We start from the raw sequence: 16,436 nt of genomic DNA on the forward strand, positions 1-16,436 counted from the left end.
TTCAAAATTATAACTGGAGTTTGTTTATTAAGATTATAAATAGGTAGATAGAGATAGAAACATTCATCCAGATTGGAAAGGAAGAAATAAAAGTGTTTTTCTCAGCAAACTACATCATTATCTATATAGAAAACCTGAAGATTTCACAATAAATCTACTAGAACTAATAAAGAATATTCTATACCATTCATATTATGTTCTATACCACAGGAAATAATTCCATTCATAGTAGCCTCACAAATAATGAAATATTTAAGAGTAAATTTAACAATAGAAATGCAATATTTGTACACTAGACTAGAAAACACTTCTCTGAGAAATTAAATATCTAAATGGAAAAATTTCCGAGCTGGTGAACATGTGAACATTTGTTCACAGGAGAGGACATGGAAGCATCACGTCCTTTCCCCATGCCTTGCCCTGTGCATCTTTCATCTGGCTGTTCCTGAAGTATATCCTTTTATAATTAGTGATCTAATGAGGTAACTGAAAGTGAATCATCAAGAAAGATTGTTTCCATCAGTAGGGCTAGTGGAGACCAGAATTAACAGCTTAGCATTTCTGATTCCTTGCCCTGTGTTCTTTTCTTTATTCCATGCTGCTACCTCCATAGGTTTTTTGTCGTAGGTCAAATAGTCACATGAGCAGAACTGAACTAAGTCAGGCTAGTCAGTGATACCTAGCACATCATCTGGAGGGGCTCTAGTGGGTTCTAGGACTCTAAAATGGACACATGGATCAGTTTCCAGGCAAGAGGAGCAAAAGGACTAAGGGACCCCCAAAACCACAGCAGAGCCGAACCCCTTCTGATCACAATCTCTGAATATTCACACTGTGGAGTCTGGCATCGGAGCACATCTGGGAGACATGGCACATATAAGCCAGCAGGCCAGACACAGCAGGACAGGGAGGGGAAGGCAACTTGTGTGCTTTCACTGTGATGCACACATGATTTAAATAATTCATTTATTTTAGCATTATGTGAAAAGACCACTTGTTAGTTTTCATGATTTAGACAAACCCACTAAGCATCAAAATAGAAAAATTTTCATTAGTACAATTACATCTGCTGCTTGAGCAAAGACATCAGATTTTGAAACATTACCACCAGTGTGAAAGTGCTAATGAGATGGAAAAGTGACATCATTTTGATTCTGACTTTAGCCACACAAAGCCATTTTCAAGGTTCAAAAGAAAGAAGAAATTGTGGTGGGGGTGTGTAAAATGTGATTTCAGTTGCTGCTATATGTTTAAAAAATTTTAAAAGCCTGTGATATGTGTTTTGAACATTTTCTTGTTTTATACTGTAATAATCTACCATCAATTTTCAAAACAAATATATGTTTCTAAGTATATAACCATCAACAAAGACAGAAATAGAAAATCATTAAATGCAAACAGAAGACACTTTACCTAACCATATGTAAATTGTTAATAAAGCACACAAAAAATGCAAAAATAATCCAAGTTCTTTAAACAACATAGTCTTAACTGCACACCCTCCCCAGAAGAATGGATAAAGAGAGGGAGAGAAAAGAAAAACACTGAAAAGAAACCCTGAAATTCACTTGATGAGTTTGTTTTATTGAAATGAATATATTAGCTCTAAATACTTGGTATAAGTGAAAAAACAGATAAATGTGTTCTCAAGATGAAAAGGGGAGATACAAATACAGAATGGGGGAAGGAAAGTTAAACACTGCACTATCAGATTGAAACTTAAGGCATCAGCATAAATTCATGATTAAAATACAAATATGTATGTAAAATTGCAAAGAATATAAAATAAACAGACATTACATGTTCATAGTTTGGAAGACGATGTTTTAAGATGGCAATTCTTCTCAAGTTGATCAGTAACTGATAAAATAGTCAATGCAATTCCTATTAGAATAGCAGACAGTTTTTTTTTTTTCTAGAAATTGATAAGCAAATCCCAAAATATATATGGGCTTCCCCAATAGCTCAGTTGGTAAAGAATCTGCCTGCAATACAGGAGACCCCAGTTTGATTCCTGGGTTGGGAAGATCCACTGGAGAAAGGATAGGCTACCCACTTCAGTATTCTTGGGCTTCCCTTGTGGCTCAGCTGGTAAAGAATCAGCCTGCAATGTGGGAGACCTGGGTTTGATCCCTGGGTTGGGAAGATACCTTGGAGAAGAGCACAGCTACCCACTCCAGTATTCTGGCCTAGAGAAGTCTGTGAACTGTATAACCCATAGGGTCGCAAAGAGTCGGACACAACTGAGCAACTTTCACCTTCACTTTCAAAATATATATGGAAATGAAAGTGACCTAGAATAGCCAAAACACTTTTGGAAAAGAACAATGTTGGAAGACTCAACCACCCCCAACTTCAAAACTTACTCTAAAGCTATAGTAATCAAAACAGGGTATGGAGTTAATGAGTGTTAAGAGTAGCATTATTCATAATTGTCAAATGCTGCGAACAACTCAAATGTCCATTAATTGGTGAAATAGAATATCTCATTGGATTTTCCATTTGAAATGCATTTGGAATGTTCCAAAACATGGGATATCCATATAAGACAGTACCACTCAACAGTTTGAAGATACAAAATACTGATGCATGCTGTAACAGCATGAATCTCAAATACATTATGCAGTGAAAGAAGCCTTTCACAAAATACAACAAATACAATTCCATTTCTGTGAAATATCCAGGATATTTTTTATGGGGACATAAACCAGATAAGTAGTTGCCTACACCTGAGGACCAGCCTGGGGACTGACTGCAGAAAGGCTCAAGGAAGTTTTTTATATTGAAGAAAATGTTCTAAAACTGGATTATAGTGATGGTTCAATGACTCTATAAATTTACAAAATATTATTGGGTTGTATACTTACAATGAGTGGATTAAGTGGTGGGTTTTCAGATAAATATTCATTTAAGAGCAAAAAGAAAATGTTGATCTAGGCCAATCAAATTTCCTTCCTGGGTAATCTGAACTGAACTAGAAAACCCAAACAAACCAAAAAGCAGGGGGGACTGGAGTAGCTCAGGGTTAGTAGAGAATCTGAGATGGCCATGGTGATTTGTGCGCTTGCCTCTGGCTTCAGGAGGCTTGAGTTGGCAGAGTCAGTAGAGAAGGCTACTGACTATAGAGAGACTATGTGGGGAAATGGAGAGATCCCATGAGCAAGGTTAAGTTGTTCAAGAGACATGGAAAAAGTAACAGGACCTGGAGCTCTTCTGATTCCTGACAGATCTTTAGTTGCAGTCCACACGTATCTCCACAAGTACTTCCCTTATCCTGGCCTCCGTGATTTGAAGTGATCTGTGTGTTTAGTAAAAATATCCTAACTAGAAAAGCTACTAATCATCTATAAGAGCCTTATCAAATCCTGCTCATTATACATACTGGATGCATTTTTGGCGTACCCAGAGTCCTTAAATGGAGAAGGGAATGGCTACCCACTCCAGTATCCTTGCTTGGAGAATCCCCATGGACAGAGGAGCCTGGGGGGCTACAGTCCCTGGAGTAGCAAAGAGTCGGCCACCACTGAGCAACTGAGCACATAGTCCTTAAAAAGACATCGCTACAGGTGACTCAGTCTCCAAGTCTCTTCTTAGGAGACCTCTAAGCACTGTGGACACTCAAGGCTCACTCTTGTCTAGAAGCATGTTGGTAATATCCATTTCCCCCCTTTCTATTGTAATCATCTTAGACATGACATGAAGAAGGTTATTTAGGAGAAGTCTGATTCCACACCATAATTGTAAACTAATAATTGTATATAGTTAGTCACCATGTAGAGAAATTTGAAGAGGAGGGTCATTTTTCCTTCATAACAAGAACATTTCTCTGTGGCAGTGTTTTGGGTTCTGATAAGCAGAATTTATATGGTAGACAATATATGTCTGAAAAGTACCTTTGGCAAACCAAAACCTCATGCATTTTATAAGTGCCCCAATACAAACAAGAATAAAAGCGAACTATGCGTCTGCTAAATGTGTAACAGTTGACGATTCATCTCCTTCTTAAGCATATGAGCAGTGGGTGCTTGAATAGTGACCTTCAGAGAAAGGCACTGTGGGGACATTGTCTCAAATTCAGGCTTGATTTTAGAGTAGAGAGGAGTCATGAGGTCTGTTGACAGGGAAAGACAGCCTATTGCTTTCTCCTTCTGGGGATTCTGACTTAGCTAGGGAGAATATGTGTAACAAGATTGTAGGTAGGAGACATTGAGATGGGCAAGTACCAGTACCTAATTCTACTAAAGCAACTGTGGGTAAAATGAAAGTGAAAGTGTTCGTCACGCAGTCATGTCCAACTCTTTGTGACCCCATGGGCTTCTCTGTGGAATTCTCCAGGCAAGAATACTAGAGTGGGTTGCCATTCTCTTCTCCAGGGGATCTTCCCAATTCCAGGATTGAACCCGGGTCTCCCGCATTGCTGGCAGAGGAAGCCTCAAGTGTATGGGTAAAAATACTTCTAAACAATTTGCCATGTCAGAGCCTCTGCTACCGCAGAAGATATAATATTACAGACTTGAACTCTGAAGGGAAAAATCTGACTTTTATTAATTAAAAATAAGTAACATTTATAAGAAATTAGTAGGTTATTTAGTCAAGGGTTAATAACATTTATATGTAACAAATAATTTATCATGTATGTTTTCCTTTTGCATAATCTATCCTAGTTTAGTATAGAGTTTGTTTTTAATACAAAAAGCATATATAATTGTATAAAGATCAAGTAACCACTTCAGATATACTACTGGTTGAACATGAGAATGGCTTCTGCACAAGCCTGTACTTTTCGAGGCACCACACCCTTCTTTAAAGAAATGGTCACCCCAATTATGCCAAGAGGAAGTTGGCTTATTGTATACTAACAATGATTCTGAAATCAGATAAAGAAAGTGGAAGGGTTAGCAAACTTACTTAGTCGTGTTTGACTCTTTGTGAACCCATGGACTGTAGCCCACCAGGCTCCTTTATCCATGGAATTCCCTAGGCAAGAATACTGGAGTGGATAGCCATTTCCTTCTCCAGGGGATCTTCCTGACTTAGGGATTGAACCCAGATCTCCTACATTGCAGGCAGACATTTTACCAACTGAGCCACCAGGGAAGCCCTTGAAATCAAATAGCTTAGATTCAAATAATAGCACAACCATTTATTTGGACTTTGGCCTTTGGTAAGCTGTTTAACTTCTCTGTGCCTCAGTTTCCTCATCTGTAAAATAGTTGTATGACTACACTTTTACAGGATTCTTGTGAAGATTAAAAGAGATAAAATAATATGAAGCTTAAAACAGTGTCTGAAAAGAAAACAATACATTTTAGTTATTAATATTATTTTGGTACTGATAATCCTTACAAAAGCCAAGCAAAGACGGTATTTATGGTATCAGTTTCACAAATAAGGAAACAAGTTCAGAAAGATGAAATGACTCACCCAATGTTAAAAGATGTAATTCAAACCCTGTTTTTCTCGCCTGAAACTCCATAAATATCGATATACCACACTTTCTCTCATTACAAATATTTCACATAAAGGATCTGAAGGAATTAGAAAGCGGGTAGCTTTTAATTGGGTGCATCATATGCTTGACAAACAGAAGTTCAATCAGTATAACACTGACCAACTGACTGAATATAAACCTGGGATTCTCACCAGAAACCTGGGATTCGCACCAGAGTGGTTCTCATGCTGTTGCCAACCATGCCAGATTTATTCCTGACCATGTGATTTGTTCAACCTGTCTTCCTCATCTGTATGGTCATTCTTTCTTCCCCTTGTCCTTCCTCGAACTGATTATTAAAATTCTACGCAACCATAAAGAACCTCTACAAAATATCACCTCAGTATTTCCCACACCTTAATGAGGTTTCCAGATATATGTACCATCTGCACTATTATTCATTTAGTACTTTCTTTAAATGGATGCACTTTTTAATTCTTAAATTTGTTTGAAAAGGAAACCATCATGAATGAAAAACCAGTTTGAATTAGTATAAGCAGAAGCTAGAAAGTCTCTGTGATGTAAGCAAAATAAAATAAAATTCTCGCTAGATTTTGTTGCTTACCAAAGGCTCTGAGTTTTAGCCTTGCTTAATAAATAAATCAAATACTTACCTGGCAGGGGAGATACTGGTATGATGAAGGTGATTTTCACCTCCCCCCACTGCCTCCCCCGCAGCGTGGCTTATCTATCACACTTCGGATGTGCTGACCCCTGCAATTTCCACAAAACTTGACTGCATAATTTGTGGTTGTAGGGGACTGCATTTGCACTTTTCCCTGTGTGGTGGAAAAAAAGATAAGTACATTCTAGGTATTAATGACATATTTGCATCAAATTGAAATTTTGAAACTTCTTCATTGAAATAAACTCACAAAAAAATTGAAAATAATTACTTTCTCACTGAATGTTTCAATCTTATTTAACGCCACTTTCCAGTATAGAATCTCTCATATAATGCTATGCATCTCATGCTTTGGAAAAGTCTAATTTTTCTGATCACTCAGGCTCATTATTTCTTTTGTGAATGGCACCATTTATCTATGACATTTATCAGGGAACTTAATTGCAATGTTTCTTACATGCTATTTAATTAGTTTGTATCATTTCATGTGGGCAGATAAAAGAGGAATTCTCAGGAGAACAAAGTCTTAGTCACACATCACCATTTATCCAAACCAGAACTAATCTTTCGTACGATGACTCAGTCAATGCTTTGTTGGGGGAATGGGGGATGGTATGTATGAGGGGGAATGAGAAGAAAAATTTTAATTGGTCATAGTAAATTATTTTTAAGCAAATCAGTAAAGAATTATATATGGGAACAACTACATTTTTTTCCTGGGACTTTAAATGATAAATCATGTTCTGTAGGTAATTATATACAGCTATATATAGCTGGAAATACAATGGCTTTTGTAAGATAATATTTAGCAAAGTTACTTGTATTATTGCTTAAGCTTTCTATCTTAAAAGCTGATAGTTTAAGCAAGGTTTAGTTTGGGATTAAATTGTGGATTAAAGTTTAGCATTTTGAAGTTCATTTGCATTTCATAAGACTTCAGTTTCAAGCTGAACTCAACTTCAAACTTCAGTTTCAAACTCAACCAAGAGATTTAAGTTGCCGAACACCCTGATTAAGGATTTGGTCTTTACTCAACAACTAAGTTTGAGACTAGGTTAACAGAATGTACTACACTCATTTCTATTTAACTTCCACTTACTCAGCAGATAAAGAATCTGCCTATAATGCAGGAGACATGGGAGATGCAGGTTTGATCCCTGGGTCTGGAAAATCCACTGGAAGAGGAAATGGCAACCCACTCCAGTATTCTTGCCTGGGAAATCCCATGGACAGAGGAGCCATGCAGGCTATAGTCCCAAAAGGTTGCAGAGTCGAACACAACTGAATGACTAAGCACACCTGCTTCCTCTCCAGATCAGAATTTGGCCTTTTCTTAAAGCATATTTGCATTATGAAACTTAAACACACACACACAGGAATAATTACAGATGTCTTCACTTTTCATTAGTTTCCACAACTTTAGCCACATTCCATAGCATTCATCTCTATTCAGATTTTATATTCACAAAACTGAGTCGAAATTTGAAAATAGAATGCCGTATGAAGTTTTATTATCTTCAAAATAATACATCCTTGATTTCAGGATAAAAAGGTATATATTTCCCAGTACTGATTAAGTATTTAAGATTTACAGAATTTCCTTCTCAGAATAACAATATATTCATTCATATAGAAATATCTGGACCTCTGAAGACTCAAGTAAAGGGTTTTGAATTGCTATTTTTTTTTCACTATTGCACTACTTCTTAAGGCATAGTCATTTTTATTTTATGTAATATGTCCCTGAGAAGTCATTATGCATTTTTGAAGGATGAAAAAAATGCAAAAAAGAATAGTCAGGAGGCTTTGTCTGATATGAGTTTAAAATTGTTCATTCTCCATAAAGTCTATCAGCAAGAAAGATTATGACCTTATATTAAAAGCAGGAAGAACAAAGGTTTTGATTTCGTTTATATTCTAATCCTCTGGCAGCTGATAAATATTTTAACTGCATCCTCCAAGTACAGCATTATGCCATGTACAAAATTATTTTAACTAGTTATGAAAAGTAGAAATTAATTACATAAGCTTTCCACTCAGAACAGTTTATTGGAAAAAAAAGCTGTCTCAGTAAAAGAAGATGGACCTTAGAACCAACGGACCTGAATTATAATCACTGTCCTCCCTTTGAGAACATAGTTTCACTTCTTTACTGCAGATGTGCAAAATGAAAATAATAACATCTTTCTCATAGACATCAATGATTAATATATGGAATTGATCAGAAGAGTTGCTTCAAAAATAGTAGCTATCATTATCCAACTAGCAATTTTTAATAACACATTCATTTTGCCTTAAAAATTGAATTCAGTAGGTAAAATTCGTTTTTATTTTTATTATTATTATCAATTATTATTTTATATTATTATTTGTTCATTCCCTATGTTTTTACCAGAGACCTAGTATGGATACTATGGACAGACCTAGTATGAAGAAGGCAATGGCACCCACTCCAGTACTCCTGCCTGGAAAATCCCAGGGACGGAGGGGCCTGGTGGGCTGCAGTCCATGGGGTCGCTAGGAGTCGGGCACGACTGAGCGACTTCAATTTCACTTTTCACTTTCATGCATTGGAGAAGGAAATGGCACCCCACTCCAGTGTTCTTGCCTGGAGAATCCCAGGGACGGGGGAGCCTGGTGGGCTGCCGTCTATGGGGTCACACAGTCAGACACGACTGAAGTGACTTAGCAGCAGTATGGATAGTAGATGCTGAAATTATGACTCTGAGTAAAATAAGAAATCTCTGTCCTCCTGGACTTACATTCTAACAGGAAACAAAGCCATTTAAAAAAAATAAATGTCCCTGGAGTGATAAACTGGTGAGCAAACAAAGAATCATGGTGGGCTGAGATAGAGGGAAATGAGAAGACAGCTTTCAATAAGGTGGTTGGAGAAGACTTCTCTGAGTGGTGACACCTGAACAGCCATGAAGGGTGAGAAGGAGCCAGTGTAGGCCTGAGAGGACAGCCCACAGGCTTAGGGCCAGCAGGCCGTCTGAAGCAAGGGATCCCTGGGACATTTATCTACCATGGAGACACGAAGCAGGCTGTGACAGCGGGAGTGAATTGAGGAGCAAGGCAGAAGCCATGTCCTATGGAGAACCGCTAACTGTAGTGAGGAGAGGAATAAGGAGCCATTGGAGTAGTGAAATGTAAATTTAAAAAAATTTTTCTAGGTGGCTGTTACACATACTAAGGAGAGAGATATAGGTGCTAGATGAATAGTAGTCAATTGAATGGTGAGGCATATGTGGAATATATTTTGAAGCTAGGGCTGATGAGGTGAGAAAAAAAAAAATGAATCAAGAAAAAAAAAAGAAGAAAGGCCACTACTTTTTGGCTCATGCACCTGGGAGGCAATGGTACCATCAGTTCAGTTCAGTTCAGTTCAGTCGCTCAGTCGTGTCTGACTCTTTGTGACCCCATGAATCGCAGCACGCCAGGCCTCCCTGTCCATCACCAACTCCCGGAGTTCACCCAGACTTAAGTCCATTGAGTCAGTGATGCCATCCAGCCATCTCATCCTCTGTCGTCCCCTTCTCCTCCTGCCCCCAATCCCTCCCAGCATCAGAGTCTTTTCCAATGAGTCAGTTCTTCGCATCAGGTGGCCAAAGTACTGGAGTTTCAGCTTTAGCATCATTCCTTCCAAAGAAATCCCAGGGCTCATCTCCTTCAGAATGGACTGGTTGGATCTCCTTGCAGTCCAAGGGACTCTCAAGAGTTCTCCAACACCACAGTTCAAAAGCATCAATTCTTCAGTGCTCAGCCTTATTCACAGTCCAACTCTCACATCCATACATGACCACAGGAAAAACCATAGCCTTGACTAGACGGACCTTTGTTGGCAAAGTAACGTCTCTGCTTTTGAATATGCTATCTAGGTCATAACTTTCCTTCACAGACATAAAAATGAATGAAATAATGCCACTTGCAGCAACATTGATAGACCTAGAATGTATCATGCTAAGTGAAGTCGGACAGAGAAAGACACATGATACTGCTTATATGTGGAATCTAAAACAAAAAGCTACAAATGAACTTATTTACAAAATAGAAATAGACCCCCAGACATAGAAAACAAAGCTGTGGTTACCAAAAGAGGGGAGAAAGGGGAGATAAATTAGGAGTCTGGAATTAAGATATATACACTATTGTATATAAAATAGATAATAATGAGATTTACTGTATAGCACAGGGACTTATGGGCTTCCCTGGTGGCTCATCAGTAAAGACTCCACCTACAATTCAGGAACTACAGGAGACACAGGTTTGATCCCTGGCTCAGGAAGATCCCCTCGAGGGGGCATGGCAACCCACTCCAGTATCTTGCCCGGGAAATCCCATGAACAGAGGAGCTTGACAGGCTACAGTCCTTGGGGTTGCTAAGAGCTGGACACGACTGAAGCAACTTAGCACTCAATATTTTGCAATAACCTATAAGGCAAAAATCTGAAAAAGAGTATATTTAGATATAAAACTGAATCACTGTGCTGTATACCTGCAACTAACGCAGCATTTTATATCATCTCTACTTCAGTTTAAAAAAAAAAAAAGTTCTGTTTGGGGCATGTAAAATTTAAGATGCTGTTAAGACCGTCAGGTGAATATACAAAGGAAGCAAGTGGATGTTTGTATCCACCATCATTATTGGGCTTCTATTTATCTCAAATATTTCTATATTTTTTAATGTGGAAAATCTTGATTCGTGGTGCCAACATTCAAGTTTGTTGAAATGATATTTGATTATAATTCTCTCAAGCGATTTTACTTGTAGAAAGCTCTTCTGAGCTCTATTCCCTTTAGAGGAATTTCTTAAATTTCAAAGGTATCTGTCTGAACCATCCTGAATCTTCCTCAGATCAAGAGATGTGCAATATCTTAGTAGGAGTATGACATATGGCAGTGCCACTCATGAAGCACCCACTGAAGTTTCGGTAGTCTTCTGGATTCTCTTGGCATATTCAGGAAGTGGGGTTGTACCAGATGCCCCAAAGGAGGATGCAGCGAACTTTGGCTCACAGGCCAAATCCAAGCCCCAGTCTATTTTTGTAATTAAAATTTAATGAGAATATTGCCATACCTATTCTTTAGATATTACATATGGCTGTATTCACACTACAATAGCAAAAGCTGAATAGTTAGTAGAGACTTATGGCCCACAAAGCTTAAATGCTATCTGTCCCTTTAAGAAAGAGTTGACTGACCCCTGCTCTGAAGTTTCTTTTATTCAGGAAGCCTCATGATTTGGTGACTTGAGGAAAATAAATCAGAAATGAACTAAAATCTCTATGCATTTACCACCTGAAACAATTGTGAGAGTAGATATTTGATATTCAACGTTTAATTTTAGCAATTTTCTTTCTTTCTTTCTTTCTTTTCTAAAGCTGAGACTCAGAGTTCAATCAAAGCAACAGAAACACCAGGTAAGTTCATTTTCTTTTGTCTGAGAATATTCCTGAGTAAAATCCCAAGAAGGAGACAAAGTAGATCAATCAGTTTGAGGACAGGGTTAAATAGTATAAAAGAAAATATTACATGGCAACTAAAATATTTAGGAAATCTTGTGTTTAAAAAAAAAAATGCAGACAAGGAGAATATGCAACAGTGTGTCTGAGTGCTCTGGGGCTTGGGTTAGCGGAACCAGCTCTGGGAAATGCATAAAGCTTGTGGAATGTTCCTCTCCCAGAACCTAGTGTTCCTGGTCTGTTTGTGTGGTCAGCTTGCCCCCTCCCAGAAGTATAGGGTGTGCTTTTGCTGTCGTCTCTACTTTCTAACAAAGCCTGGTCCTGGCATCCAAAGAGATGATGTTATAAACCACAGTTAACAGTCTAAAATGCTATCACTTTGAGAAGCACTCAAGCTTTGCCATCCTTAGTTTTAAGCTGAAAAAATTTTGGATGATGGAGCAATGGAAATTGGAGAAGATTATTGGCAGAGGAAAATGGTCATGTTGAATCTTCATACTGTTTTGAAATTGTAATTATTTGGAGATTTTTATTTTCCTAACTCCTATCTGGTACATGTATAAGTGACATATCTTTTAGGTTATCAATATTAACCACCTTTGCTATATACTAAATGAGAAATATGTGAAATAAACCTAGGAGATCATGAAACTTGTTTTTTTTTTTTTTTGGACCAGAGAAAGATTTACTGCAGAGCTGAGCAAGGAGAACAGGTGGCTAGGAAATACAGAGATCATGTAACTTTTTTTAAAAAATGGAAAAATAAAGCCATGAAAATTATGAGTGACTCTAATATTTTCACAGCAAACGTCCTAAATAGTCATCATGGTCTACCCTCAAGAATTAGAAATGGGAGTTATATGCTTTTAAATTTGAATTATTTATCTTCTACATAATATATCAAATAACAAAGGAAGTTATTTTTATATTGTTAACTTTCTCTATTTCACCTCATCACGGTATTTTTTATCCTTTATTTCCATCTACACAGTCTAGAAATGCATTGGAAAAAGCCTTGGGAAAAACAAAACATAAAAATAGTTCATCCAGGCAAAGAGGGCAGCTTTGCATTGGCTGATGCTTTGCACTGTTCTGGAGAAATACTGTCCCCTGTTTCATGGATTGGTTATCAAGGAGGAGTTACAGATGGAGGAGAATAGGGAGGCTGCCAAATTGTCAGCTCTTTTTAAGGAGAGACCAAAGCATCTTTTATTTTGTTTAAAAGTTTATTTACAAAATTCCAGCTTTAACTACAATTGATTTTTACATGTAATGAAAAGCACTTTTAGATTTTAATTTTGAATTATAGAAACTAATTCTCCTAAAATAGATAATAGACAAACCATTGATTTGAACAGTGAATTAGAAAGAAATATGGCCGATTCTATCAACTGCAAGAAAGGTCAGTCTTAAATTTCAGATATATGGAGGGCTAAAGCCTAAATCCAGGTTCACTTTAAAAAAATTAACAAATTTCCCCCATCTTCCTTAAAATAATTAGTATTTTTCTTTTAGGTAATGTTGAGGTAAATGTTTAGGTAATGTTGACAGAATGTGGTCCACTGGAGAAGGGAATGGCAAACCACTTCAGTATTCTTGCCTTGAGAACCCCATGAATAGCATGAAAAGGCAAAATTATAGGATACTGAAGAGGAATTCCCCAGGTCAGTAGGTGACCAATATGCTACTGGAGATCACTGGAGAAATAACTCCAGAAAGAATGAGGGGATGGAGCCAAAGCAAAAACAATACACAGTTGTGGATGTGACTGGTCATAGAAGCAAGGTCCGATGCTGTAAAGAGCAATATTGCACAGGAACCAGGAATGTCAGGTCCATGAATCAAGGCAAATTGGAAGTGGTCAAACAAGAGATGGCAGGAGTGAATGTCGACATTCTAGGAATCAGCAAACTAAAATGGACTGGGATGGGTGAATTTAACTCAGATGACCATTATATCTACTACTGCGGGCAGGAATCCCTCAGAAGAAATGGAGTAGCCATCATGGTCAACAAAAGAGTCCAAAATGCAGTATTTGGATGCAATCTCAAAAACAACAGAATGATCTCTGTTCGTTTCTAAGGCAAACCATTCGATATCACAGTAATCCAAATCTATGCCCCAACCAGTAACACTGAAGAAGCTGAAGTTGAACAGTACTATGAAGACCTACAAGACCTTTTAGAACTAACACCCAAAAAAGATGTCCTTTTCATTATAAGGGACTGGAATACAAAAGTAGGCAGCCAAGAAACACCTCGAGTAACAGGCAAATTTGGCCTTGGAATACAGAATGAAGCAGGGCAAAGGCTAATAGAGTTTTGCCAAGAAAATGCACTGGTCATAGCAAACACCCTCTTCCAACAACACACGAGAAGACTCTACACATGGACATCACCAGATGGTCAACACTGAAATCAGATTGATTATATTCTTTGCAGCCAAAGATGGAGAAGCTCTATACAGTCAGCAAAAATAAGACCAGGAGCTGACTATGCCTCAGATCATGAACTCCTTATTGCCAAATTCAGACTTAAATTGAAGAAAGTAGGGAAAACCACTAGACCATTCAGGTATAACCTAAATCAAATCCCTTATGATTATACAGTGGAAGTGAGAAATAGATTTAAGGGCCTAGATCTGATAGATAGAGGGCCTGATGAACTATGGACTGAGGTTCATGACATTGTACAGGAGACAGGGTTCAAGACCATCCCCATGGAAAAGAAATGCAAAAAAGCAAAATAGCTGTCTGGGGAGGCCTTAAAAATACCTGTGAAAAGAAGAGAAGTGAAAAGCAAAGGAGAAAAGGAAAGATATAAGCATCTGAATGCAGAGTTCCAAAGAATAGCAAGAAGAGATAAGAAAGCCTTCCTCAGTGATCAATGCAAAGAAATAGAGGAAAACAACAGAATGGGAAAGACTAGAGATCTCTTCAAGAAAATTAGAGATACCCAAGGGAACACTTCATGAAAAGATGGGCTCGATAAAGGACAGAAATGGTATGGACCTAACAGAAGCAGAAGGTATTAAGAAGAGGTGGCAAGAATACACAGAAGAACTGTACAAAAAAGATCTTCATAACCCAGTTAATCTCGATAGTGTGATCACTCACCTAGAGCCAGACATCCTGGAATATGAAGTCAAGTGGGCCTTAGAAAGCATCACTATGAACAAAGCTAGTGGAGGTGATGGAATTCCAGTTGAGCTACTCCAAATCCTGAAAGATGATGCTGTGAAAATGCTGCACTCAATATGCCAGCAAATTTGAAAAACTCAGCAGTGGCCACAGGACTGGAAAAGGTCAGTTTTCATTCCAGTCCCAAAGAAAGGCAATGCCAAAGAATGCTCAAACTACCACACAATTGCACTCATCTCACACACTAGTAAAGTAATGCTCAAAATTCTCCAAGCCAGGCTTCAGCAATACGTGAACCGTGAACTTCCTGATGTTCAAGCTGGTTTTAGAAAAAGCAGAGGAACCAGAGATCAAATTGCCAACATCCACTGGATCATGGAAAAAGCAAGAGAGTTCCAGAAAAACATCTATTTCTGCTTTATTGACTATGCCAAAGCCTTTGACTGTGTGGATCACAATAAACTGTGGAAAATTCCAAAAGAGATGGGAATACCAGACCACCTGACCTGCCTCTTGAGCAATTTGTATGCAGGTCAGGAAACAACAGTTAGAACTGGACATGGAACAACAGACTGGTTCCAAATAGGAAAAGGAGTTCGTCAAGGCTGTATATTGTCACCCTGCTTCTTTAACTTATATGCAGAGTACATCATGAGAAACGCTGGGCTGGAAGAAGCACAACCTGGAATCAAGATTGCTGTGAGAAATATCAATAACCTCTGATATGCAGATGACACCACCTTTATAGCAGAAAGTGAAGAGGAACTCAAAAGCCTCTTGATGAAAGTGAAAGTGTAGAGTGAAAAAAGTGGGCTTAAAGCTCAACATTCAGAAAACAAAGATCATGGCATCTGGTCTCATAACTTCATGGGTAATAGATGGGGAAACAGTGGAAACAGTGGCTGACTTTATTTTGGGGGGCTCCAAAATCACTGCAGATGGTGATTGCAGCCATGAAATTAAAAGACATTTACTCCTTGGAAGAAAAGTTATGACCAACCTAGATAGCATATTGAAAAGTAGAGACATTACTTTGCTAAGAAAGGTCCATCTAGTCAAGGCTATGGTTTTTCCTGTGGTCATGTATGGATGTGAGAGTTGGACTGTGAATAAGGCTGAGCTCTAAAGAATTGATGCTTTTGAACTGTGGTGTTGGAGAAGACTCTTGAGAGTCCCTTGGACTGCAAGGAGATCCAAGCAGTCCATTCTGAAGGAGATCAGCCCTGGGATTTCTTTGGAAGGAATGATGCTAAAGCTGAAACTCCAGTACTTTGGTCACCTCATGCGAAGAGTTGACTCATTGGAAAAAACTCTGATGCTGGGAGGGATTGGGGGCAGGAGGAGAAGGGGACGACAGAGGATGAGATGGCTGGATGGCATCACTGACTCGATGGACGTGAGTCTGAGTGAACTCCGGGAGTTGGTGATGGACAGGGTGGCCTGGCGTGCTGTGATTCATGGGGTCGCAAAGAGTCGGACACAAGTGAGTGACTGAACTGAACTGACTCAACTGAATACACATTTAGTCTTTGACTAGAACATTCATAGCTCTCACATTTGATATTTTCTTTCATACAATGCATCTGGCTTTAATTTCCATGAAAAATTATGTCTTTACCACTCTCTTCAAAAATTATTGTTAAGGGTCTAGCAATTGGTAATTGTTTTATGTAGGATCTTTTTTTGGAATTCAGAATAAGGCAACTGTATATAAAA

The 16,436-nt window shown here is 38.2% G+C and overlaps 1 protein-coding gene and 1 pseudogene across 6 annotated transcripts in view; both read left to right on the forward strand.

Moving 5' to 3' along the window:
* Nucleotides 1-16,436, forward strand: part of EMCN (endomucin) — a 128,138-nt gene that overhangs the window by 70,256 nt on the left and 41,446 nt on the right. For 5 of the 6 annotated variants that reach the window (XM_027543977.1, XM_027543978.1, XM_027543975.1 and 2 more), the window contains one exon: nt 11,501-11,539. The exons of the other annotated variant lie outside the window; for it this stretch is intronic. In XM_027543977.1, the coding sequence (XP_027399778.1) occupies nt 11,501-11,539 (39 nt within the window). The remainder of the gene's footprint in view (nt 1-11,500; nt 11,540-16,436) is intronic. 6 annotated transcript variants of the gene reach the window in all.
* LOC113894830 lies at nt 6,098-6,273 on the forward strand (annotated as a pseudogene).

The sequence above is a fragment of the Bos indicus x Bos taurus genome, chromosome 6, assembly GCF_003369695.1.
Source record: "Bos indicus x Bos taurus breed Angus x Brahman F1 hybrid chromosome 6, Bos_hybrid_MaternalHap_v2.0, whole genome shotgun sequence".
NCBI lineage: Eukaryota > Metazoa > Chordata > Mammalia > Artiodactyla > Bovidae > Bos > Bos indicus x Bos taurus.